General features: G+C 37.4%; 1 protein-coding gene across 1 annotated transcript; it reads left to right on the top strand.

The window, feature by feature from the left end:
• The first annotated feature begins 185 nt into the window (after positions 1–185).
• RDH10 (retinol dehydrogenase 10) lies at positions 186–24,558 on the top strand. Its single transcript, XM_088149243.1, has 6 exons — positions 186–1,275; positions 2,857–3,092; positions 18,613–18,711; positions 20,461–20,606; positions 21,276–21,407; positions 23,356–24,558. Exons 1-6 carry the CDS (start codon positions 984–986, stop codon positions 23,477–23,479), a joined length of 1,029 nt encoding a protein of 342 aa, XP_088005369.1. The 5' UTR covers positions 186–983; the 3' UTR covers positions 23,480–24,558.
• Positions 24,559–26,493: the final 1,935 nt, after the last annotated feature.

Genomic DNA, 26,493 nt, shown 5'->3' with positions numbered 1-26,493 from the left:
GGGGGGGCGGTCACGCGCGTGGCGGGCTCGGCTGCTCGGGCCACTCCGGGCCGTCCACCGAACTGCGAGGGTGGCGCTGTTGGGCGGAAATTTGTGGGGAGGAACAGCTCGGAATGCAAAGTGGGCGACGAGGAGGAGGGGCCGGGCTGCGAAGCGCAGACCGGGGGGCGGTGGGGGCGGGCTGGCGCCCTCGCGCCGGGGCTATATAGAGCCCCGAGCGGTGCGAACATGCTCACTGAGGGGGAGATGCATGAATCTCTGGCGTAGGCGCGAGTAAAGGGTGCAGGTAGGGCTCGGGAGGGAGACGGGGAAGAGCAGCAGTGGCGCCCGAAGCAGCCGCTTCTTAACCTCGTTCGGCGCTTCTCGCTCAAGCGGTGAAGGTGGCCGCAGAACGTCCTTTCGCGGGAGCCCAGCGGTGCGCGAGCGGGTGAGGCAGAGCGGAGGGGAACCCCGGTCGCGAGCGCCGGCAGCCTTCCTCATAACTTTTCTCTGATCTCCAAAAACTCGCCGACTTCCCTAGTCGGGCCGGGCGTAGGTTTGGCTTCTCCTGCAGGAGGGGCAAGGTGGCCGTTAGGTAACAGGGCTGGTGACCGCCGCAAAAAGTAACCGCTGAGTCAGAGTCGGGGAGGAGTTGGACTCCGAGGACTCCGTGGAGATCCGTCCCGGCCGGCCGGCCAGCCAGCCAGCCAGGTGTCTGTAGAGAGTGTCCTGAGAGGCTTAGCCAGGGAGTTTGTGCTTCTTGCCTGCCTCTCTCTCGAGAGAGTGGGAGTCACCGGCACGCTCCCTGAACTGCTCGGGGCAAGGCGCGAGAGAACAGGGTCTCTTCCTGCTATGCGCTGGCGCGCTTCTCCTTGACTTGTTGAGCCGGCGCCCGAGACCTCTGTGCGGGGAACCCAGCGCGCTCGCTTCGTGGCTCGCGCCGTCGCCAGACGCGGCTCGCAAAATCCTCTGAGGCTTCTCCGTCGAAGGGAGGCTCCGCAGCCATGAACATCATCCTGGAATTCTTCGTGGTCACCTTCAAAGTCCTCTGGGCGTTCGTGGTGGCCGCCGCCAAATGGCTCATGCGCCCCAAGGAGAAGAGCGTGGCGGGGCAGGTGTGCCTGATTACCGGCGCCGGCAGCGGGCTGGGTCGCCTCTTCGCTCTGGAGTTCGCCCGCCGCCGAGCCCGCTTGGTGCTGTGGGACATCAACACGCAGAGCAACGAGGAGACGGCGGGCATGGTGCGGCACATCTACCGGGAGATCTCCGACGAAGCTGTGGTCGCGGCTCAGAAAGGTAACGGAGATGGCTGAAGGCGGGTGGACCCTCCGGGGCTGAGCATCGGCGCGTGGGGACAGCCCCAGCTTCTCCAAGTCGGAAAGAAAAAGTGGGCATCAAGTGCTGCTTCCTTCAATGAAGGAAAATTGGAGTCCGTGGGTATCGTTGAGCCCTGGCCTGAGATACAGTGAAATAACGAGCAGGGAAGAAAATTGGGAGCTGTCTGGGAGCAGCAGTGACTGCCACAGTTGAAACTATTGCTAGATAGTGCTTGGAATAGGCATTTCCTGCTGTACCGAGATCAATTAACCTTCAGGACCAGTGCTGTATCAAAGGTGGTTTTCTTTGCTTAGAATAAAAATACAGTATGGTTGTGGTCCTGCACTAAGAGAGGAAAATCCAGGTGTTTTGCAGGAGGAGACATTTCCACAAGTCACTAGGAGGTTCAGTGAGTTGTGTTGCTGCTTTTCAGCCCTCTCCAGAGTGACTCGAGTGGAGTGACCTGCTCTTTTCTTAAGAGCAGCAGGCTTGAAAGTATTCAAAAGTTTTGGGGGTCGGGGGAGCAAGCATTGAAGGGTGTCCTTCAAACTGTGGCTCTTGGGGGAATATTCTCCATTCTTGCCATGCAAGAAGTTTAGGAATTTGGACCTTTTTTGTTTATCCAGAGACTTACATGCTAGAGGCAGATGCTACTATATATAGAATTTATAGCAGTGTTCTATTGAACTGGTAAGGAAGCCTCTTAATTTGTACAGTTGTATAGAACAACAGAGAGAGGGAGGGAAAATCAGAAATTGAGAAAATCAGAAATTGCCCAATTGATCAGTGATTCCAAAGTCACAGGACACATATATTTATAACAAGAATTTCCATGTCATTCTACTCCAAAATGACTTTGGCTGGTGAGATGCAGGATAAATAATTGAAAGTTTAAGGGTTCAAAACTTACTGCAAAATGATAATGGTGACAACAGAATTTTGTTTCTTTCATAATGGGAGCTAGACTTTTTTGATAGATTGTTACAGCTTAAGATATGGAAAGTTGACCACCCTTGCTATAAAATGAGCAAAATGTTATGTGCTTTTCTTCAGATAAGGATTGTAGGAGTTGCTTGAGGTAATAAATGGCATAATAATAACTTTGCACAATTATTTAAACAATTTTAAATAATGTTAAATCTATTTGGGAGTAAGCCTTAATTAGTGCAGTGGGACTTACTAATTAAGTTAAAGTAAATTAATGGAACTCAATAATGCTTGTTTCTGAACAAATATGAAAAAGCTAAGTCTGCATGTCCCCACTGAGTTTGGGGCTTCTCAGTTCCATTTTTTAAATCAGTATTGGTGCATTCCTTGGTCCTGTTACCTTCCATTTGGCATCAGTAGATCACTACTGAAGATTAGCTTTGTAGGGCTTGGTACTTCATTGTTTTGGTATGTAGTTGTCACACTATTTTTTGGAACAAGACTAACAAGAATCTTGTCAAACTGGGTAGATTAATAATTGCTTCTTATTTCCTGGTATGGAAACACTGAATATATATTTAATTAAACTCTTATTTGTCCGTCTCCTTTGCTTTTCTGGATTTCTGTAAGCAGCAGGGCATGGTGAAGAGGAAGTGCTACCTCCCTACAACTTACAAGTTCATACATATACTTGTGATGTGAGCAACAGAGAGAATGTGTACAAGACTGCTGAGAGAGTCTGCAAGGAGGTTGGTGAAGTCTCAGTCCTGGTGAACAACGCTGGTGTGGTTTCTGGGCACCATCTTCTGGAGTGTCCTGATGAGCTTATTGAGAGGACCATGATGGTTAATTGCCATGCACATTTCTGGGTAAATATACTTATTTCTAGTTGGGTGGCTGTCTGAGTCTGTTGCAGTAAACTTTGATATTCTGAAGATGAACAAGACCATTTGCTTATACTTATTTCATTTTTGTGTTTCCATTTCTGCTTTGTCCTTTCCTCTTAAAGTTGAATGAAGTTTAAAATTTGTAGCATTTTTTTTGCATAGGACTGTAGTTTTAAAATGGTTTTGCTTTAGACTTCTTGTGCCTTCTACATTTTTGCTGATTTTCCTATTCACTGAGTCTGATCCATAGAAAGTACTGTATATTGGTGTTTAGTTGAATACAGTAATTAGACATGTTTGTCACAACTAACTTCTGTCCTACAGGTTTCAGAGGGAGTTTGGAGTGATATAGACCTTCCAGTTCAGAGATACTATTATAGAAACATCAGTGAATTTAAATAACATTCACTTGGGAGTTCTGTTAGTTCTCCTTTTGAATTATATCATGCAGCTGGCTCTTTAGAAGTTGTAATATATCTAGTGTGTTATGACAATAAAAAAGGGCACTTCTTTTTGAACACACTTTTTGTTTATCTGGTTGGAACTGGCTGCAAGAAACTATTGCCTCAAATACATGAAGCTTCACTACCCTGACTATGATCATTGCTCAACAGAGTATTTTCTCTTCTGAGTAGTAGCAGCTGTCTGAAGTCCCAAGCAGAAGTACACTTTAGCCTTGTTTTCAATCACTGGGCTGGTGAATTTTCTATAGGGTATTTGTAGTCCACTTTCTGCTCTATTGCTACTTGAAGTAGACTTTGAATGACTGTTGCTTTCATCACTTGTACTACCATCCTGTATAGGTTTAGATGTAACTTAGTTCCAATGGGGCTTACTTCCCAGGTAAGTGTCTAAAGAGTACTAAGTAATGGAAATCTGTGGAGAGAAGGAAGCTGTTCCTTGCCCCCCTTTGCTTTCTTGGCAGTCTTAAGTCCTCTAATGTTGAGAATGCTCTTTTTAAGGTTTCTGTTGCTGACTGCAAACAAGTATCATTTTCTTGAATAAGTTTTTTTAAATGATTCACACACCATTGTATAGTATTCACCATCTCAGCACCTCATATAGTTTGTAACTCCTTGTACTGAGAATCTTAAGTATTTCCTGAGCATATCTTAAGAGAGAAGAGCAGACAAGTGGTTCATGACCCTTATGTCAAGCATACTCTTTAGATCCATACTGCATACTGTTGAGTGACTTGATCTGAGAGCCCATTTCAGCACACACTAGTTGCATAACTCAAGTTTGCATTTAGAATTTTACAAACAGAAAGTACTTAGAAGCTTTTTCTGCATGAAGGATAAATATCCAGCTGATACTCAGAAAGGCAGAAAAAGTACTAACTTCACAAATGTGGTTAGTGACATAATATGAAAATGAGAGGTTTTGGTAGTTTTGACATTCATGAAATCCTTATAAATATATGGGAGGATACTGGATCATCTAGTTGTTCTTCCTTTGGGCAACTAAATCAATTATTTACAAAATTGTGTGTTCTAAGGAATCATTTTAAAATTCCCAACTAATAGTAAAACATTTAAATGTAATCCTGTAAGAATGTATTAACAAATAAGCACCATTGTGTTTAGCAGAACTTACCTTTGAGTAATGTACATAGGATTATTGTAGCACCATCTTACGAATGTTTATCCTTACTTCAGGCTTTTTCTCTCTGCTCTGGAGCAGTGTTTTATTTGAAGCAGACTACACTAAAAATGAGTCCAGATCTAGTCATACAACTTTGTACAGTTTTAGTTAGCAACCACAGCCTCTGTATTTAAATGTTCACAACTTCTGTAGTTCAATGAAGATGTCTTTAGGAAGAAATTATTTTCTTATGTGGATACTTAGGCATCTCTTTGTTTTCCAATCCAAAGTAACAAGACTACATGAACAATTAAAATTTCAAAAGGAGTCTGAGCTATTAACATCTGCTACCGATGATCATAAATACACATGTAGTTTAGTATATTACTATTAGCAAGTCTTTATTGTGTGCATTGTGACAATGATCAGTCATCTAAAACCTTGAATTTCATGGCTGATCAAGCTACAGTCTTTATTCCTAAGAAGTTGGGTGATAGGGTCTTGCTTCCTTTCATCTACAAAAAATGCTACCTAGTGCAAAAGAGGTTTTGTGCAGATTTCTCCCCCTGTTCTGTACAAGTCCCCCAGAACTATTTTCGAGGGGAGAACAGCATAGGAGAGTAACTGCTTTTTCTGTTGATGAATGTCTTCCTTCCATAAGGGAGCCACAGTGGGACACAGGCCTTAGTGTCATTTTTTAGGTGCAGTGGTAGTTCATCATGAAGTGTTTTATTAAATATATGGGATTTTTATTTTTTAAAAAATGGTACTTAAACTTTTTAATCTACATTAGAATTCATAAAGGACCTGCAACTATTTATAAGCATATCATGCTGGAGAAAAAAGGTTCCAAATGTCTTTTGGGTCATGTTCGGAATCCACTGCATATAGCAACCCCATAAACTGCTCTTTAGAGCACATTATGTATTTAAAATGTGATGTTTGGTAATATATGTGTTTCATCTGCAAACAATAAAACAGCTCAGTCAATATATCTCTAGCAAAGGCACCGAAACTTCTAAATAACTTTTGCATCAGAACACCTGTGCGCCATATTAAATATATGTATTTGCTGTTTTTCATGCAAACATTTCTAGTCTGTTGAGCTTCATGAATTGGAACCCTGTCCACCTACTAAGATTACCCTTCCTTTATTATAACAGGAACAAGCAAAGATCTTTAAAACATAGTGCGGGGTAAGTGCTATTCTTGGGGAAATGTGGTTCCAAATAGGGCTGCTACTGAGTCTGACCTGCACAGTAACAATTGTAAGGAGGACAACATTGAGTTCATCTTAACTTTATACATACAGTAACAGTCCTTTCTAATAAAGATGATGCACATTAACATAGTTTTTACTACTGTCATAGTAGAAAATTATTTTGAATATCTTACTGTCTTGATGCCATATTACTAACTTGACCTTCTTATGTTTACAAAATTAGAATAAGCAGTGCACCATATGTTCACATTAGTTCTTTGTGATGTGGCTGAAGAGTATACCTAATTATCCTTTTGTTGTTATGGAGGTAGAATCATTCTGTTTACACTGTAGGTAGCCTGGCTAAAATCTAGCATAAGAGTTTGGAAGCTAAAATGTTGCTCTATTTATTGTGATGATGGCCTTAGAATCTGATTTGTCAAATTTTGTTTTAACTAATCTGCTTTAATCTCATATTAAATCTACCCATTATTTTTTTCAGAGGAACTTAGAGCTATTGGTTGCAATTATTGGCCAACATAATGTTTCCTACCTTCTCAACAGGGTTGGCAGTGAAAGTGTACAAGCAGTTTATGTGCTGTTTTATATGAAATTATCTGATCCTCTTCCTTCCATTATTTGCTTTACATATTCATCATGGTTAAGTCTACCTGGGTCATCTTGCACACTGGATTTGCAAGCATCCTTCCTGGTTACTGCTCTCCAGAATTAGTGTTGAGATATATATATCCAACAACATTGGGATTGAAATGACTGGGGAAGTTCATGTAAGAGAGAAAAGGGGATGTGGGCCCCTGTAATTCTCCTGGTCTCCTAACCTGATGCTGTATAGGCATTAAGGCTAAGCTAAACATAGCTTTGAAGCATCATGTATATATCAACCTATATTTAGAATGTGTACATTGCTTCTTTATCCCTTCCAGAGGAAACTCAGATGATGCCAAGAAGGATTAATTTAAATAGTACTATATACTGTTCTGTATATATAGAAAAATCTCCTACAGTTTACTAAAGGCATGTGCTGAAGTCAGTGATAAATGGTGGTTCTACCTCTGTGCAAAAATCTAAATATAGACCAGTTGGCTTTTTTAACAGAGGCTTTTAAGTATGCCCTCAAGTATCTTGTAGATAATTGTCCTCACCTGTGCATTTTAAAAATGGCTGCAAGTAGGTGTCATCGAAGTTGTTTCAGTGTGTGTTTTTTCATCAACGTCAATCTTAACTCCAGTTTTTTAGATTATGAAATAAGCTCAGGGCAGCAAGCTTCTCCACAGATACATATCTTTATTGTATACATTGTTTTTGTGTACTTAATATCCAACCTCCTCATCAAATGCATTAATTGATCTTTGACTTAGCTTGAACTAAACCAAGTCTGTTAGTGCTACACTTCAAATCTAAGACTTGAAATATGCCCATTGAATAGAAATGGAAGACCATGAGAGCTGATGGTTGTTAAAAAATCTCTTTGAAGTTGATAGAAGTTGAAGTATTTTGATACTCCATTGTGTTCTTAGGTCGTTGAGCTTGTGCTGGGTACTTTAGATCAGTGATAAATAGTTGGAATGTAAAGCCTAAGCACTGATGCTGAGATCTAATTGTATACAACATCCATATATGAACTGAAAGAGATGTATATTTTTAGGAGTGACCTTGTTCATTGTTGGGATATCTGCTAAATGAAAGGTGGCTTTTTTGCATAGTTATAACTCATAATTCAAAACATTTTACACTTCTGCTCCCTATTTATATATGTAGGTTTGAAAAGCTTTTTTTCTGATTTTTCCATTGATCAGGCTCTATTTACAAAGGATTAGCTTCAGTTAACACAAATAGTATCTCTGGATCCCACTCTTGTAAAGCCACCTTTCAACTCGGCAGTGGTGCACACATGAAACTGCCTTAAGCTAAAAGAAATGAAACTTTCTATCTCACTTTTATCTATTGTGGTTGGCTATGACCTTCTAGATTCTTGAGCCCAAGCCTTCTTTCCAAAATTCTTTCTCTGGAGGTGCCAGAATTGAATCTTACATATTTTCACATAAGTGCAGTGTGAACATAACATAATAGTATCTCTTAGCACCAATTTCCTTATTTTTCAAATTTGTAAAGCTTCCCAATACCATAACAACTCTAGGCAGAATTCAACAGTAAAAACGGGTTAGAACAATTAAAAGAAAAAGAAAAACAGGAGGAAAACAACACTCACTGATGGGGTCTGCAACTCAGCTAGCACAAAGGCACACAGGGAAAACCAGGTTTTAACAGTTGGTTTGAACGAGGTCAGGGTAGGGCCATAGGAATCTTGATGAAAAGATATAGTATGATGTATTTCCATATCACTAGAGAGAAGGCAGATGTCTGACTCTTTCTTACCTTTGGAACAGCCTTCTCCTGGAAATTTCAGCTGTCCTGTATAGGATCCTTATCTGATGGTACTCAGTTACACTGAAGGCTCTGAGATCAAAAGAAATGAGCTGCACTTTCCAAAAATGGGACACTATACCAGTGCTCTCCATTTGTTGACCCCAAGATGCGTTCAGATTGCAACTTCCAGAATTCCCTGCCAATTCTATCTTCGCCTATATCTCCAAAGGTTTTTTTTTTTTTTAACTCTTCCTTGTTTTTCTTGTCTGTTTATCCATAGGCTTTGACTAAAAACTATTTTTGTTTTTGTTTTCAATTTTACTTGTTTTATTTTAAAACATTCCTGTTATACTTTTCTGCAGTGCTTAATAAGGTATAAATACTTTTCAGAATGATTTAGAGAACTTTTAAAAAACTAGTTGGTGATTCCTTGTAATGAAAAGCAATATAGAAACTATTCTAATTAATAGCAAGTCAAACACAAAATGAATAGCAGGAATAACTATCAATCTGTTGTACCTATTTTTTAAGTTTTTCTGGAATGAATTACCTTACGGTACTCTTTTTGATGTCTTTATTATGGTAGTATACATGCAGATCTTGCTTGTTCCAGAATCAAAGTGGAGTACACACATTACACATGGAAGTATGTGACATAATACATCTGGCAGTAATATTTTTCTTTTGGGGGTGAGGGTCTGTGAGTAAGAAAGAAACTTACTCTATCACTACTTCATTGTGTCAAGGATGTGACATTTGGTTGTCACTGCTTGGCCTACAGTGGGGCAAAAAAGTATTTAGTCAGCCACCAATTGTGCAAGTTCTCCCACTTAAAAAGATGAGAGAGGCCTGTAATTTTCATCATAGGTATACCTCAACTATGAGAGATAAAATGGGGGAAAAAATCCAGAAAATCACATTGTCTGATTTATAATTTATTTGCAAATCATGGTGGAAAATAAGTATTTGGTCAATATCAAAAGTTCATCTCAATACTTTGTTATATATCCTTTGTTGGCAATGACAGAGGTCAAACGTTTTCTGTAAGTCTTCACAAGGTTTGCACACACTGTTGCTGGTATTTTGGCCCATTCCTCCATGCAGATCTCCTCTAGAGCAGTGATGTTTTGAGGCTGTCGCTGGGCAACACGGACTTTCAACTCCCTCCAAAGGTTTTCCATGGGGTTGAGATCTGGAGACTGGCTAGGCCACTCCAGGACCTTGAAATGCTTCTTACGAAGCCACTCCTTCGTTGCCCGGGCAGTGTGTTTGGGATCATTGCCATGCTGAAAGACCCAGCCACGTTTCATCTTCAATGCCCTTGCTGATGGAAGGAGGTGTTCACTCAAAATCTCACAATACATGGCCCCATTCATTCTTTCCTTTACACAGATCAGTCGTCCTGGTCCCTTTGCAGAAAAACTGCCCCAAAGCATGATGTTTCCACCCCCATGCTTCACAGTAGGTATGGTGTTCTTTGGATGCAACTCAGCATTCTCTCTCCTCCAAATACGACGAGTTGAGTTTAGACCAAAACATTCTACTTTGGTTTCATCTGACCATATGACATTCTCCCAATCCTCTTCTGGATCATCCAAATGCTCTCTAGCAAACTTGAGACAGGCCCGGACATGTACTGGCTTAAGCAGGGGGACACATCTGGCACTGCAGGATTTGAGTCCCTGGCAGCATAGTGTGTTACTGATGGTAGCCTTTGTTACTTTGGTCCCAGCTCTCTGCAGGTCATTCACTAGGTCCTCCCGTGTGGTTCTGGGATTTTTGCTCACCGTTCTTGTGATCATTTTGACCCCACAGGTTGAGATCTTGCATGGAGCCCCAGATCAAGGGAGATTATCAGTGGTCTTGTATGTCTTCCATTTTCTAATTATTGCTCCCACAGTTGATTTCTTCACACCAAGCTGCTTGCCTATTGCAGATTCAGTCTTCCCAGCCTGGTACAGTCTACAATTTTGTTTCTGGTGTCCTTCAACAGCTCTTTGGTCTTGGCCATAGTAGAGTTTGGAGTGTGACTGTTTGAGGTTGTGGACAGGTGTCTTTTATACTGATAACAAGGTCAAACAGGTGCCATTACTACAGGTAACGAGTGGAGGACAGAGGAGCCTCTTAAAGAAGTAGTTACAGGTCTGTGAGAGCCAGACATCTTGCTTGTTTGTAGGTGACCAAATACTTATTTTCCACCATGATTTGCAAATACATTCTTTAAAAATCAGACAATGTGATTTTCTGGATTTTTTTTCTCATTTTGTCTCTCATAGTTGAGGTATACCTATGATGAAAATTGCAGGCCTCTCTCATCTTTTTAAGTGGGAGAACTTGCACAATTGGTGGCTGACTAAATACTTTTTTGCCCCACTGTACATATTTAACTTAATCCATTCATTACAACCTAAGCCATTCACTGGTCTTGTGTATATTTGCATATATCAGTTCAGCTTCCAAACTTTTTCATAAGGCTGGATGTAAGCTTCCTTGAACATAATGGAGTTTTCTTCTGAAGAAAGTATATAGAATTTACTGAAAGGTGAAAAGGCAAATATTTTGTAAGCAAAACTTTTTTTCTAATTGTTTATTAAAAGGAAATTATGCTGTTTTATGCAAACCTCAGTTATCTTAAATTGGATTTTGAACATGAAAAACTGAATTTGTTTTGGTAACACTGATTTGTAAGCTATCAGTATTGCATATTCCATTCACTGACAAAGCATTTAAAGTGTATTTTTAGAGAAAGCCTAATGAAATCTTTTTGTTTGATCTTCTCTCTGAGGGAAATCTGTTTATCTTCCTGCTATATTTATCATTTTTTACAGAATTTTAGAACCTAAGTTTTTTTCCCATCCCAGTTTGTGGAAAAAGATTTGTGCACTGAAATGTCCATTGGATAAGAATGAAGCTCATTTGGTGGTTGGTTGGTTGGTTGGTTTGCCTAGACAGTAGGTTTCTCAGATCTCCCTTCCTAGTACCACCTCCCATGGGGTCCCTCTGGAGCAGCATGGAAGGTAACACTAGGAGCTGCAGTGGGGAAAAGTATGTTGATTCCATTCCTTTCACAGGAAGTCTACTGGAACATTTTCATCCATAAATGGGAAGATCCTTTGTCCACGTGGAAGGACAATTCAGGTTGAATATATTGGCTCCTTTCAACTGCTAGACCAATATTGTACTTTACTAGAAATGTGTAAAAGTGATGTGTCTCATTCATAGTTGTACTAAAGTAATTCCTTGGACATTTACTGTCTTAGTAGAGCTACAGGTGACTCTCTTCCTCTCACTGTTCCCCAGCTCAGTGAGGGGGCATGCTGGAAGCGACCTGAGGTACAGCTGGTCCAGCATTCTGCCTTTACGGGGGTCAGCCAATGCTTATACGAATTTCAGAAGCAGGACATGAACACAATATAGTAGTATGCTTACATTTCTCAGCAATGGATATTCAGAATGAGTCAGGTGGTAATTGGCAAGGTTTAAGTATTTGCATTATTCATTGATTTTTAACCAAATGGCAACAAGCTTTGGTGCTAATTGAACAGAGGTGAAGAATTTCCCCAGCTAGAAATGGAATGTGTTAGTAAGTGGGACTTAGAGGTTTCCTAGCACCTAAATCCTAATGTGTAATGAACAACTGAAAGACAAAAGGTGACTCCTTTTACTGGGACTTGGCGGTTTAGATTCTGTACCTAAAAATAAGCTTTTGATGTTTTCTTTGTTGTTCCTTAGTAAAGTCTGCCAACTTTCTTGTTTTTCCTTCCTTAACATCCTGAATTAAAGTGTGTAGGGAGTATAGAGACAAAGATTGCTAAACCATTAACTTCTTAACTCTTAAGTTTTTGTGGCACAAAAATCCTACTTTGGCATATTTGCTTTCTTGATGGTAAATAATTTGTGTAGATTGATTGATTATGTGCCATCAAGTCATTACAACCTTGTAGATAGATTTTTCTCCAGGACAAAATGTGTGTATACAATCGACTTTAAAGATTTATTCTTTGATTGGAACTCTTGGAAGATGCTGGAAACCAAAGTTTCTCTGGTACCATTTAAGAGGGTCATGGAGTCAAGAGAGTTGTAATATTTGTCTAGGACCCCTGTTCTGTTCCATTTGATTTTGCTGTTTATTAGATTATTTTAGTCTGGGCTGTCCGTCTGATTTAATGTTTATAGCTATTTTTATGAGTTTTTCATCCGTCCAGAGTTGGGTGGCTAATAAATATAATATAATAATAATAATAATAATAATAATAATAATATAATGATAATGATGATTATAATGGAAAATGCTGCATAGTTACATATTTATATTTGGACCTATACTTTTGTTCTTTATTTTCCCTCCAACAGTTGAAATGAAGATTGGTTTGACCAGGGCCACATTACTAGACAGGCTAGCAAGGCCCTTCTCTAAAGCTTGTGGTTTTCATAATGCAGTGTTGCTGCATCTGCTGGTTTTTCCCCCATTTTAACATTTCACTATCTGATATACTGTCAATGACATAAGAATACCACAATGCCATTGGTTGATATAAGACTTGTATTTGGTAAAAAACTTGTACTGGATATAAATGGAAGAGAATTTTGTGCTGTTGTCCTCATATACCAGTGTCCCAGTGCAGAATCATCATTCTTTACCAGTGCTTTTATTTATCTTCTTCAGTTTCATAGCAATAAAGAATTGAGTTCATACACTCAAAGTGGAGTGTGTTCTTCTAAAGATCCTAAGAAGAAATGTGTATTTTTAAATAAAATATTTTTGTTTTAAGATCTGGATTTTCTTGACACACAATTTGGCTTTTTTCTTTTTTCTTTTTTTTGGCACAGAGTCCTCCTATCCTAGAGTTAAGAGTAACTGCTATGTGTATATCAAGGGAATTCCTTTTATGGCTGTAAAACTAGTTGAACCAGTTCCTTTGTGTCTGTGCACAGAATCTGGTTAACAGTTCTCTTAGCTGCTCCATTAAATAGATACTGGTATTGGTAGGAACCCTACTAGCAACATCTTATGTGATGGACTGAAACTTGGTTTCTGTCCATGTTTCACTGTTTTATTCATATTTCCATACTCCTCTGTTTGGAACTTTTGTTCTGTGCTTGCATTGTGTTGTTTTACCTTTTCAACTAGCTTCCTTAATAGCTTTAAAAGTCGAACTACAGTAATAAAGGAGGGGGGTATTAGAAACTAAGTTTTCTATGAATAGAAATATTCTTAGTCCCCATCCCATAAAACAATATAGTTGTTCAGTTTCATGAAACTAGTTTCATTAGGCATTTTTCTCATAAACTTTAAGTTTACAAGATTATTACTGTATTGGAAATAATAACTCTACAGCTCTTTTTTGAAAAGTAAGATTAAGATTAAGGATGATGAATGCATTTGGGATTATCCTGATGTTGCAGAAACTTGGCAGCCTCTAATAATGAGGCTAAGTACCTTTTTAAAAAGATTTTTATGATGATGGCTAATTCACACCTTCCCTCTAAATCTAAATTGGTGCTCCTTCATATATTAGCTTCATTTTTCCTTCTTATTAGTCAAAGACACAATTGGAAGCAGGAGACTAAGAGACAGTTTGGTGAAGTGGTTAAAGTTAGAAACCAAAAGACTGTGCATTCTAGTCCTCCCTTAGACATGAAAGGAGACTGGGTGGCTTTTGGCCAGTCAAGTCCAATCCTGCTTACAGGCTTGTTGTAGAGTAACTAGGAGGCAGGAACAATATGTATATCACCTTGAGTTGTACAAAAATAAAGGTGGGATATACATCTTAGAATAACTATGTGGGTATGCCTCTTTACTCATATTGCAAGTTGAAGAATATAGTGGTAGGTAGGGAAAATTTTGATCTTAAAAGGCAAAATATCCTTATGTGCTTAATTTAGTAATTTTAGAATTTTGCTAAAATTCTAGGAAAGGCTTTGCGGTTAGTCCTGCCCCCACTAGATAGTTATTGCCAAGTTTTCTTCCATCAAATACCATATTTTCTTATGGTAATATTGTATGTTTATAATTTGGGTTGTAAAAAATGTTGCACAAATCTTGCTCAACTTTTTTTTTAACTTTCCAAATTCACACATACTTAAAGTTATTTAGTCAAGCATTACTAAAGAGTTACTTAAAGAGATATGAAATCAAACCAGTAGTCCATTTAGCTCAATATTGCTGACATTGACTGGCAGGTACTGTCCAAATCTACTTAGATATTCCAGAAATTGTACTTGAGATTTTCTGCATGCAAAGTTTGTTCTGTCATGGAAATTTGGTCATCTGCCTCATTGTATGAAGGAACTTATGCGTTTTACAAGCAACTAGGCAAATGCTGGCCCAGAATAAATTGTCTTTAATCATGATTTAACAAGCTTGACTTTGGAGATTAAATGAAGTAGATCCCCTTTCCTCTCAAGGCACATAATATTTGCAGATGCCTCCTGCTATAAGAGGAGGGACAAAATAAGGAAGTCTATACTAAATTTATGAATACAGAGCTGTGTATGGAACTTTGTATTTGGCACAGAATCTGAGTTTGCATTATATGTCTTTTTATTTTTTTAGTTTTCATTTATAGCTACAGAGAAATTGTTTGAAAAGACAGCGATTCTTCTGTAAATGTCTCTATAACAAAGGAAGAGAGTCTATACACTTTATCAACCCCTGTATCAGCTCATGTTGACCACTTGGGCATGCAGTACTTTTCAGTCATAACTCCTTGACCGGAACTGGGGGAAACACAGGCCTAGAACAGGAAGGATTCACCATGTAACCTCTTTCTAACTTCTGAACATTAACAACATGAATACTCCAGACATTATTGGGAAAAGTGATATAACACTTTGTTTCCATAATATATACCTCCATTTCATAATTTAGGTCTGGAGTGTGCAACATCTTGATCAAGAGCTACACTTGGACTTTAAACATCCAAGTAAGATGTGGTGAGAATGAAAAAACTAAATTTGATTTTACGTCATTGACATTTAATTAAAATTAAATATAGTTAATACATATTGTCAAACTGATTTGGTACTTTCAAATCATGTGCTTAATGTTTTTTTTTTCTTTGTTACTTTAAAAATGACAAATTGCTAACAATTTTGTGTATGGTCCTCAGATTTTGCATTTCTAATTAGGTGACTACCTGCTCTGCAATAAAAACTTAAAAGAGTCAGTGTTGGAAGAACTCCAAAGGAAGTTGGAGTAGATAGATCAAACAAGGTTAATTCTGAAACAAATATTTTAATCAGTAGAAGCAAGAACTGAGGAACCTTTAATCTTCTGTCACCCAACAGCTGCCCAGTAAAAACACTTATTTGTGCAGTGTTCAGAGCTCTGAGTTAACACCTGCAAGCAAAACTCTGGTACAAGGAACATGTGAAAATTGTTCTGTCATTTCTGATTGAAAAACAAAGACCCATCCTAAGAATGAAATTAGACCGAGTCAGCTGTTGGTAAAGATATTCAACCCAACAATTATTTAGAGAGCAAATTCATATGGCAGGTGATTTAAGTTGGGGAGAACAAGGGAGAAGAATCCTCATGTGTGCAGAATTGATGTATAACAGTCCAAAACTGAGCCCTGTTTTTGGCTTACAGATAGTCAATTTAGCAGAAATACAATTCTAGCACATTGTCCCTTCCTGCAAGTACATGGCAGCTGCAATGTGACAGCTTATAAATGCTTTATTATTTCAAATGAATTTCTGCCTGGGGAAGCTCAGAAAAGTCCAAGAGGCATGTCCAGGTGTTTATTATATAGAAGAAACTTTGTGAGAGTTTTTTGTTGTTGTTCTGGCCTTATGTACTGGTAAAGGGAACTGGCCAAATGTTGCTCTGAGAGACTGCAAATATTTATTATACATTTTGAAATGCAAACAGTAAGATAATCTTTGGGAAGAACATTCTTGAATTGTAGTATAGCTTTTCACTCATACAGTGATGTGTATTTATGGATACAGCCACTGGTACCTAAAAGAAAGGATCTTTTAAAGTGATCTCAGGGCTGTATGGCCACTTTGGAGGACGCTCCTTCCTTTGAACATGCCCCCTATTTGAAAGGCAGATCTGTGGTAAATCTAATTTTAAAGTAACTAAAAAAAGAGTAAGGATCTGGAAGCCACCATCACTATTGACTCAGCACTTGTCACAGGCCTTTGGTTAGTGATCTTGCTATGATGATGCATTTTTATTTGAACTATAGCAATTGTTTTTACAATTTAACATTTTAAACAAAGCTAGCTTCTTTTTTATCTATTTAATTTGATGATATGCATGTTTATCTTTAAGAGATTGAAGTGCATTTTCTATCATAGATCCTGACAGAATTTACCTATCATGTTTATTCAATATTTGTTGAGTAAGACACAGTTGGCTATGTTCTCCTCTTCCCCCCATGCCGAACCAAACCAACCATATGTGTTAAATATGTTACATTTAAATATGATAAACATGTTTTGTCCATGAGTAGAACTAATAGTGGTTAGCTAAGCCATTGTTTATTTAAAAATATGACCCTTGCTTTTAAATAAAAGTAAGAGGATTAAAAAAACTCAGACTTTAAAACAATCCTGCTTTTAGTGTTATTCAATGGTATTCTGTGGCACCATGACTTTAGTACCGCTACTTGCTGAAAGTCAGCTCATGTTTCAAAATATCCTTAATTAATTTTTTTAAAAAGTCTTTATTCAAGTACGACAAGGCTGCTCATGTGTGCAAGATCCTCACATCAGTGCAGCATATATGGGCAATTTACATTTAAGAATTATTGAAGTATTGCAGTTTTGCGAAAATAGTTGCAGTGTTGTCAGAGGAAGCTTTATCTCCATTCTTACTAGGTAAGATAATGGCCATCTTGTCTTCTGAGAGCCCCAAAGCCAAGCCAACCAAATGCTTTTTGCTCTTCTCATATTGTCAACAGGTCCAGGAAAGAAATGAAAGCTTCATACTACTTTGCTGTGTTCATTTTCAGGGCAGAATAGGAAGGTGGATCATCAAATGCTCAGACCAGTTTAAGCAGTAGGGATTTCTTATGCAGGGATACTCAACCTGAGGCATAAAAGTTGTACTTCTTTCTTAACCCTTCCCCTGCCCATGCAAAAGTAGAAAGATGAAATTATTTAATAGAGGGGAATAATTTTAACTTAATTAAACAGATTAAATCAAATGGCGGTTCCATTAGTGGTCCCACTCATTTTCTGGAGCTTGCTCAATAGGAATCCACTCAAGATCAGTTGTGGCCCTGAGCCTGAAAAATAACACACACCTCCTTGTAACACTTAGACTGCTCTTCAAAGCAGTTAGTTATTTCTCAGGGTCTATGAAATCCACCCAGACCTGCAAAAGGTTTTGCAAAATTAGCAAATGAAGCCAAGTGGCAGAGAAAATGTGTAACACAGGCAGCAGTACAATATGCTTCATATCTGTACAATGTAAAAGTAGATTTTTATGGAACAGGGATATGGTATTGCATTCCTTTTAAAGTACTGCAACTTTATATATTCATACTATATTTAGTAAGGTGGCTTCTATAGAAAAGAGAGAATAGAGTTAGAGAACTGCAATCCTGTGCATGATAACAGGGAATTTAACTCCACTAAGTTCAGTGGGACTTACTTCCTGGTGCGTGTACAATTCTAAACAGTGATATCCAAGCAAACTACACTGATATGAAAATGGTGACATGTGCAAGAATGTAATTGCACAAATGGCACCATTATGTACTTGCATCCTGACATCTGATACTGGTATGTTGTGACATTTGTGTAGTGATATCGTGCACATGGTTTCATTCCCCTCCCCCCTTTGATACCATAAATTAGGATTCTTCCATTTGAAATGAAATTTAAGAGGTAAGTATGTGGACTAGCAGTTTAATGTGGTAGGAAATAAAAAAGTCAAGGACTTTTCATTGGATATTCCTTATTCAAAGTATAATATAGAACGAACTTAAGCAACTTGTTGCTTGAATACTTGGGCTTGAATACTCTTGTAGGTATGGTTTGGATCCAGGCTTAGTTATACTTAAATAGCCCTATAGAAGAAGTGTGATTTAATACAATAATTGAATATTTTCACTAGACAATTAATGGGTAGCCTGTGTAATTTTATATAAGGTATTTTCATAAATTCATTATTTATTTTTACTTTTTGTTTCAATAACTTAAAAGAACTTTTTTTCCAGTTATTTTTTGCTTAAATTTCTATTTTAGTCCTGAAATGAAATAAGCAGGTTTTGGATCAGAAGACTGCTTAAGTATGACATCTTTGGCTGTCTTACCCTTGGGCCGGTACATCAAAGATTAAGACATTATCTCTTGTGTTCTTCTTTGCAGACCACTAAAGCTTTCCTTCCCAAAATGCTGGAACTGAACCACGGACACATTGTCACTGTTGCAAGCTCTCTTGGCCTCTTCAGTACTGCTGGAGTAGAGGTTTGTTCAAATTTCTTAAAACTGTTCTTGCATGTCAAAGGGGTTTGCTTTTAGCACCAAGCTTGCTGTGCAAGGTAAGGCATGCAACACTTGGACAAAATAATTCAACTTTTGAGGATTCCATCAATCAGGAGTAACTAATCTAGTTTCTTTGGAAAACTAAGTCACCAGTGAACTAAGCAATAGATATCCTAATAGGACTACCACCAGCATTTTCAGAACTTTTATAGAAATGTTTGTTGTAAAGCTATCACTGTAGAAAAAAGAAAGAAAAAATAGCCCTTCCTTTTTGAAATCTCAAGGATGTAAGAGTTAACTTTAGTATCATAAAGTGTTATTAGGGTATGCTATAAAGCTGCCTTTTACTGGTCCAACCAACTCAGGATTGTTCACATTAACTGGCAGCACATCTCCAGAGGGCTTATTTAGTGCTGAGAGATGCTAAGAAATGAACCTGGGACCTTAGTCACTGAGCCATATGTTATTCAAGGAGTCTAGATGTTGCAACAGAGCATTCCTAGTTCAAAAGACAATGCCAAAGACCTGTGCTTAGATTTGAAGTGGAAAGGTAGATTTGATCAGAATTGATAAGTCACCTAGCACCTATTTTTCTCTCTTAATGTAAAATTTTCTCTACTTGGAACTAGAGCCATGTTCCAGTCCTTCCTTTCTTCCTGGAAAGCACAGTTGAATAGTTGTTTTTTTGTTTCCAACTGCTTTTTGTTTCTAATATAATTGATTAAGGTTACATATTTCATCTGGCTAGCAGTTGCATTTATAGGAGATAACAACAAGATGCTGAGATAAGGTGATTTGTTGGCAAGGCTCTTCACCATGTATTGTCTCTAGTGTTATCAGCATATGTCTCCATCCCTCTTTAATGTGCTTGAAACATTTGATCAAAAGGAGGATATTTCTTATTTTAACAGTGAAAGGAGCTGGACAATGGGAGGAAGATGGTGACCTCCTTTTTGCTAGAAGTGTTCCAACAGGCAGGACAGCCTTCTTTCAGGGTTGCTTCAAACTGGATTCCTCCTATGAGCATGGGGTTGGACTTGGTAGCCTTTGCAGCTCTGGGTTCTATAATTGCCCAGGATATTTGTAAATTCTTCTTTTATTATAACAAAAACAGGTGTCCTATATCAGTAATGTATTTTTCCTTCTTACTAATGAAAATAAAACTAAGATTACAAGTGGCAAACAATTATAATTTCAGTTAGGCCCACAAAGAAAGGATAAGTTAATAAATTCTAATGTATTAAACTGACATACGCCTGACCTTCGTACTCTAGTGTCCTTTCTGCCCCTGGCTCCTTCCTCCTCAGTACCCTGTCACTGAAGGCTTCCTAAGTCTTAAACTAAACTTCACACTATAGACTAAAATTCTGCTCAGATTCAGCTGCTAATATGTAGAAGTCCAAACATTCCAGTTTCTGGAATCAAAACCATTGAGCAAACCTAAGAAAAAGTATGCTACTTAGTGGCTGTTTCTCCAAGTTGCTTGAGGTAGCTCTTCTTTCTCTAAAAGAAAACAATGGCTGAATTGAGAAGTGGGCTTTTTTAAAAAAATACTGCTTGAAAGGCAAAGGGCTTTTTATTTCTTCAAAAACCAATATCAGAGATTATTACTTTAATTTTTCAAAAAGGCATTTTTATTTAATAAAAATAATATGATAACTTTAACTGTGTTACTGTTTTTTTTAAATTGTGTTACTCGTTTCATGCTTGTTTCTTATATCACCAATTTAGGACTATTGTGCCAGTAAATTTGGAGCCGTGGGATTTCATGAGTCCCTGAGCCATGAACTAAAGGCAGCTGAAAAAGATGGTATTAAAACAACACTAGTTTGTCCTTACCTTGTAGATACAGGAATGTTCAGAGGCTGCAGAATTAGGTAAGTAGGCAAGTTTTATTTTGTTTAATTATGCAAAAAAAAAAAAAAGATGATGCAGCTACAGTATATCAAATACATTTCACACAGCATCAGTTTGCTTTGTTGCAGTAAACAATCTTCCCCCTTCGCGAACAAAATCATAATAAAAAAATATTATTTTCTGTGTTATGGGGAAGCACAGTCTAATACTCTATTTGAAAATATATTGGATCAGATTTTAATGTAATGTTTAAAATAGTTCATTGGATTTCCATAGTTAGTTTAAGATCCATGGTTCTGTTGTGTTTGTAAGCTATTGTTTTCAGTTAAAATTCTAGTAAGATTCTAGTTTTATAATTTTATAATTTCTTCTCTAAGTAATTTAATTCAGCTTCTCTTTATTGGTATTTATACTATGCCATGGAGTTTTCAGTGACAACGTACTCTTTGATTTTATGATACTATATGGGTGTTATCTGTCTTAGTTTTTGAAGTTGCTATATATTTTAGGTTTTATTATAAATTCCATTAAGCATACATTGAGCAGAAAAATGATTTTAAATAAGCAAGGACATTCTTCAATCTCACCCTTTGGAATTAGTAAGACAAACATGCTTGATGTTGTCTTCTATCTACATGTACTTTTTATCTGATATATTTTTAAAATGTGGTTTGTTTGGTTTTTTTCAGAAAAGAAATAGAGCCATTCCTTCCGCCTTTGAAACCAGATTACTGTGTAAAGCAAGCTATGAGAGCTATCCTAACAGACCAACCTATGATTTGCACACCTCGTTTGATGTATATGGTCACCTTCATGAAAAGGTGATTATCTGGATCTACTGAGTAACATGTACATCTTTCAGAGATACACGGGCAAGCAAATTTGGGTAGTTTTACAGCCCTTATTTCTGATTATCTCAAGCTAGTAGTATTGTTGGTCAACGAAAATGTGATAGCACAAAATGGCCCAGGAATCTATAATTACTCCTTAATTTATGGGATTGATACAACCAATTCTCCAACACAGTCTTTCTGTCTCTGCTAGCACTGTCTATTCTACGTGCAACAATTAGCAAAATGGATGAAGCAGAAGTCCTTCACCATCTACTACTTGAGCTTTTTCGGGTAATAGCAGACATTGCGTGCAGATGCTTAAAGGTGCAAAGCAAGTTTCTGCCACTGAGCTTTGCCTTCTGCAACAGTCCGTCAATATTAATATGGGAACATCACTGTGGCAATTATATTTGTTCTGAAGAAACAGAAGCACAAAACAGACTTCATCAATAGTATACTGAAGAAGGAAAATATCCAGAATTTTTGAACATAGAGAATAAAAGGACACATTTTCTGGCCTTGTTTGCTTGCTTAGAAGCATAAATCCTGCACAGTCAGGCTTTCAGGCTCGATAGAAATCAGTAACGATGTCTAACTAAACAATTTCCAATCTATTCCTGATGAACCCTGAAAAGTTAAAAGCTTTATCACATAACTTTTTTTTTCACAGTAGTAGGTGCTAGTCCTTAGCAAGGGATATTTATCTTTACATTATGGATGAACATTTTATCTTAGTTCATTCCCCAGCCTCTCTGTACTCAGCTGCTGTTGGATTTGAAACATTTTAGTTCACAAAAATTCAGAAAAACTAACCACTTGTATGGAGCACATATATTTAACAATATTGGGCCGCTCCCAAATGTCTTTGGGAGGAATAAAAGTGAAATTAAGAAACAGTGCATCTCCTTAATCAAAGGCATATGGACCATGACATTCCATGATATTCTCCCTGTTTTGATGCTCTGGATTACTTATTTCTTGGGAAACCACCTTTTTAAGTGGCTTCACAAATCTGTTTAAGCCCTTATAAAATTCCTCAGGGGCTCATACTACTTCCAATTGTTGAGGCCTCTAGATACAATGAAAATAGAAACAGTAACACACGAAACAAAAGGAAAGTACCAAGGAAAGAAAGAATGAGGCGTAGCGTAAGTATTTTTAAGTAAAAAGAATGTTAGCAAATGTTTCAGTGTGAGGCCCTGTTTAAGCATGAAATCCAGCCCAAATGGTCCTCCTGGTCTTTCGGCTTTGATCTCTGGGTACTGTTTTTTTATTTTTTTTAAGCTAAAAATGAGTAAGACTCAGAAAAGGAAATGCACATTAATTTTGAAAGAGGTAACAGTTTTAAGAATCCTTGTTGCTGATAAAATTGCTGTATGGAGGCATCACCAATAACTCATTAGTTAGAATAGTTGAAAGTGTGTGCAGCCAAGAGTAAGCACCCTGGGAACATTCTTTAGTGAAAAATATCAGGGTAGGGTTCATGCTTCAGAGGAAGTCCTTCAGGTTTCCATAAAACACATTACAGGCTTCACTTGTACGGTATAGTTCTATTAACACTGAGAGCCTGTAACTCCTTGGAACAATGTTAGAATTTGAGCTAATAATTAAAGCTTTTGACTCATTATATTACATTTGACACATTTAATAATAGATGCTTTCATTCTTTTAGCCTCAGGCTAAACATATTATATATTTATATATAAATTTATATAAATATTATACTTTGCTTCTGACTTTGTTGATTTTATAAAAGGGAAGTAATAATTTTAGAAGCTTAAATGTATCTGTCATATCTGAAGGGCACCAGACTGCGGGAATCTGCTTTAGATAGTATTTTTAATTTTCTTACATTTGTTATTGCAATTAAAAAAACAAATAATAACCACCTTTTTCAATACATTTAAATGCCTGTTCATATTTTTCCTTCTTTTAGCATCCTACCTTTTGAAGCGGTGGTGTGCATGTACCGGTTTTTGGGAGCGGACAAGTGTATGTATCCTTTCATTGCTCAACGAAAACAGGCCACAAATAACAATGAAGCAAAAAATGAAATATAACATTTTGCAAAGGACTGTTATTTGTAACAGAATTATTATCAAATGTTAGGACTGAATCTGGAGTGCACTTGCATTTAGCAGGAGCAACTGTTAACATTTTATCATGGCATTCTCTTGGATCCTGTACCTGGATAGTGAACGGGAAAAACACTTTTTTTTTACCTATTGTATGTAGAGTAATCAGAATTCCTGGGAACCATGACAGGCAAATTTATAAAAAGTAGTGATCACCCTTGTTCCTTTGAAACTTTATTAGATGTACAGTAACATGCTACTCTTTTTATAGAGAGAAACTTTGTATGATTTCTCTTGAGATGGTCATGCAATTAGAAGATTCAATTGTTTCATCAACTGTTAATTTTCTTGTGATATTTTTATGAGCTATCATTTAAAAATATGTAATGTAGCAGGGCAGTGCTTCAAAGGCTCACCCAGTCTGTGTGGGATAGATAAATTATAATTATGTTTTATTGTTCAACGTTGCATATATTGAACCTAAATATGTCTTCATTAACAGGAAGTTCATATTTTGGAATGCTTTCGGAATGGAAGTCATAATCCATACCATTTCTTTCTGTTACTTAGACAAAAATGTATGGCTTGCTTTTAAAATCAACCACTATAAAAGCCAGCTTTAATGGGATCGTATGGCAAAGGAATGTACAGTTAAATGGTCTTTCTAGACTACACAGTGACGGCCCTGTGCCTATCATCCATTACTGTCCGATAACCAATATTTTTGCTTAAAATTCAAAAGCAAAATGAGTTAAGAAAAAACAGTAAATCTTGGTCCTCTTGCCAATTGTCACATTAAGGAATTACAAAGATAAAAAGTAATATTAGATGCCTTGAACATTAGAAAGACTGTAAAAATGTTTTTTTAAATTGCATTATAGAGCAGAAAACATTTTTTTACCTTTTTTGTAAGAACAATTTTGTGCCTTGAATTTGGTAAACTGTATTAGTAGAATATTGTAAAGGTGAACTTCTACCTCTATATCTATATGTATATCATCCACTTGTAAATTTATTATAAAATTATGTGATTGTTTTTTTAGAATGTCATGTTAAATACTGACCAACTTTTGTGGTTATTAAAGTTAGCCACCTTTAAGTATAACTTGGATGGATTGTTTTAAATTCTGCCAAGGGTTGGAGTACTTTTTTACACTAATTATGTTCCATTTCAGCACAGAACAGGAGGATATGTGTGTTTCTATTCTGTTCCTATGCTAACAAGTGTCATCAAGAAATACATTGTGCCCCTTCCTGAAACTGATTGCTTTGCCCATGCAGTCCTGATATTTCCATTATAGTGTGCAACTCCAGAGGAGTAGTATGTTTCTTCCAGAAGGCACTCTTTGTGCAAGAATGTAATGGCTTTGGTTTGTACTACTCTTCAGTTCTCACAAATGAATGTGGATTCCATTGCATATATATCCACAGAATTCAGATCAAAGTTTTAAAAACAAAAAGCAGCCACAGCAAACTACTGAAATGCTCATCTTTATTTCACACTCTTCCAAGACAAAATGAATTAGAGACAGTGCCATATATTTTAAACACTGCTTCCTCCAGCCACTATAAAGCACGGTATTCTGCTATCCAATAAATAATCATAACCAGTTAAGACGTGTATCATGGGAATGATTTTTCCCAGTTTTGGTGGGAGTGTGGTATGCGCTTTCTGCTGTGTCACTGGAATTCTTTTGATAATGTTGCCTATTCTACGGCATGATTTTTGTCATGTCAAAATAGAATACAGTACTTTGGTATTGTAGGATTATTATGATACAGTTTGCTGTATCTCTCTTAGGACAAGCAAGAGAGATTACCTTCTGAATAATCTTCAGCACTTGTTGGTTTAAAAGTGAATCTGTCCAGAAAAAGGAAAAACTCTTCTCAACTCAACTCTAACCAAATACAAATTTATTTCTTAAGATAACAGTTCAAAGATTATTTTAAAAAAAGATGAATATATGTTAAATATATACATTGTACATAAAATTCAAAGCAGTCAATATTTTAATGCATAAAAGCTAGCTAACAAATTGTCAAAGGGACGTCTGTAAGAATTTTATTTTCAAAGTATATCCAATTGTTTGCTTGAAGAATGGATATTATGGAATGAACAGTAAGATTTGGTTCACACATTATATGGAACCATATAATTTGATTAAACCTATTGGCTAGATTTGCACAATGCATTAAAATCAGAGATGGGGCAACCTGTGATCCTGGCTGTGTAACTGGCTCCTGAAGACCTTTTATTTTCCCCCTCCTAACAGCTCCAAGAGCCATCTCCAACTACTTTAACAAATTTCAGTTTCCACTAAAACACATGGAAGCTGTAGCACAAGTTTAAAATAGGCTTAAATCCCTCTCTTGTTCAAATACCGTAGACTCTTCTGGTCCTGCTACCGCAACCCACTCCTTAAAACCATTAAGAGCAGTGCCCTGGCCAAATCTATAACTACTGTCTTCATGACAGCAGTAGTATCTTGCTTCCATAAATGTTTTCTAGGGCAGGTTTTCTATTGCCCCAGCAGCCTTCATACCCAAGCCACAGTCTCCATCCCATTTTAAGGGATAACAAGTATACTGTTCTCCTATGCAATTTTTTAAAATATCACATTGTTAACATCTGAGCTGGGCTTGGAAAGTTGTATGAGAGAAACTCTTAAGTCTCTTCCCAGATGTATCTCTTGACAATTATGACTGACAAAGTCACAGATCCAAACAGCAGATTGTTTTCTGGAATACCAGAAAAGAGGGAATTAACCATTTAAAAAGAGGTATCAGATGTTTTTTACACATATATTTATGCTTTTAAAGAACTAAAAACAATATTTAAAAAAATAACCTATATAATGGTCCACAAAGAACATGGATCACTAAAAACTGATTGTACAATTTTAAAACTGCCCATTCTTAGCATTCTTAGGCAGGCCCTGTCCAACTTGTGCTTCTCACAGTTCCGCATTACACACCAGCTGTGTTTACATAATGTATTT

This window comes from Python bivittatus, unplaced genomic scaffold (assembly GCF_059951505.1).
Source record: "Python bivittatus isolate LINGU-HERP-01145 unplaced genomic scaffold, Pbiv_v1 ctg000590_np1212, whole genome shotgun sequence".
NCBI lineage: Eukaryota > Metazoa > Chordata > Lepidosauria > Squamata > Pythonidae > Python > Python bivittatus.
The sequence above is the reverse complement of the archived record's forward strand: the minus strand, read 5'-3'. Positions and strand labels throughout refer to the sequence as shown.